Source organism: Neophocaena asiaeorientalis, unplaced genomic scaffold (assembly GCF_003031525.2).
Source record: "Neophocaena asiaeorientalis asiaeorientalis breed wild unplaced genomic scaffold, Neophocaena_asiaeorientalis_V1.1 scaffold43, whole genome shotgun sequence".
Lineage (NCBI taxonomy): Eukaryota > Metazoa > Chordata > Mammalia > Artiodactyla > Phocoenidae > Neophocaena > Neophocaena asiaeorientalis.
In genome coordinates this window covers 6,315,987-6,316,253 of record NW_020173674.1, presented here as the reverse complement: position 1 = coordinate 6,316,253, position 267 = coordinate 6,315,987, and the positions used below count along the sequence as shown (strand labels likewise).

At 65.2% G+C, this 267-nt stretch overlaps 1 protein-coding gene across 1 annotated transcript in view; it reads left to right on the top strand.

Moving 5' to 3' along the window:
• PACS1 (phosphofurin acidic cluster sorting protein 1) overlaps window positions 1–261 on the top strand; it is a 136,070-nt gene extending 135,809 nt beyond the window's left edge. The window contains exon 24 of the mRNA XM_024748683.1: window positions 54–261. Within this exon, the coding sequence (XP_024604451.1) occupies window positions 54–169 (116 nt within the window). The 3' untranslated portion in view covers window positions 170–261. The remainder of the gene's footprint in view (window positions 1–53) is intronic.
• The last annotated feature ends 6 nt before the right edge of the window (window positions 262–267 follow it).

The following is a 267-nucleotide window of genomic DNA, read 5'->3' as shown; positions in this document are numbered from 1 at the left end:
GAAGACGGCCTTAGCAGCCCCGGTCACCCCCTCGCCTCCCCTGTCACCCTCAGTGTCTATCGATGGAGTCGAGTGGAGTGACATCAAGTTCTTCCAGCTGGCAGCCCAGTGGCCCACCCACGTCAAGCACTTTCCAGTGGGACTGTTCAGTGGCAGCAAGGCCACCTGAGGGCACCGTCTCCTGGCTACTCTCCCTCCTGGCACTGCCACCAGCCTCACCGCCTGCAGGCAGGGGGAGGCCAGCAGGCCCAGGCCCAGCGTCCCCTT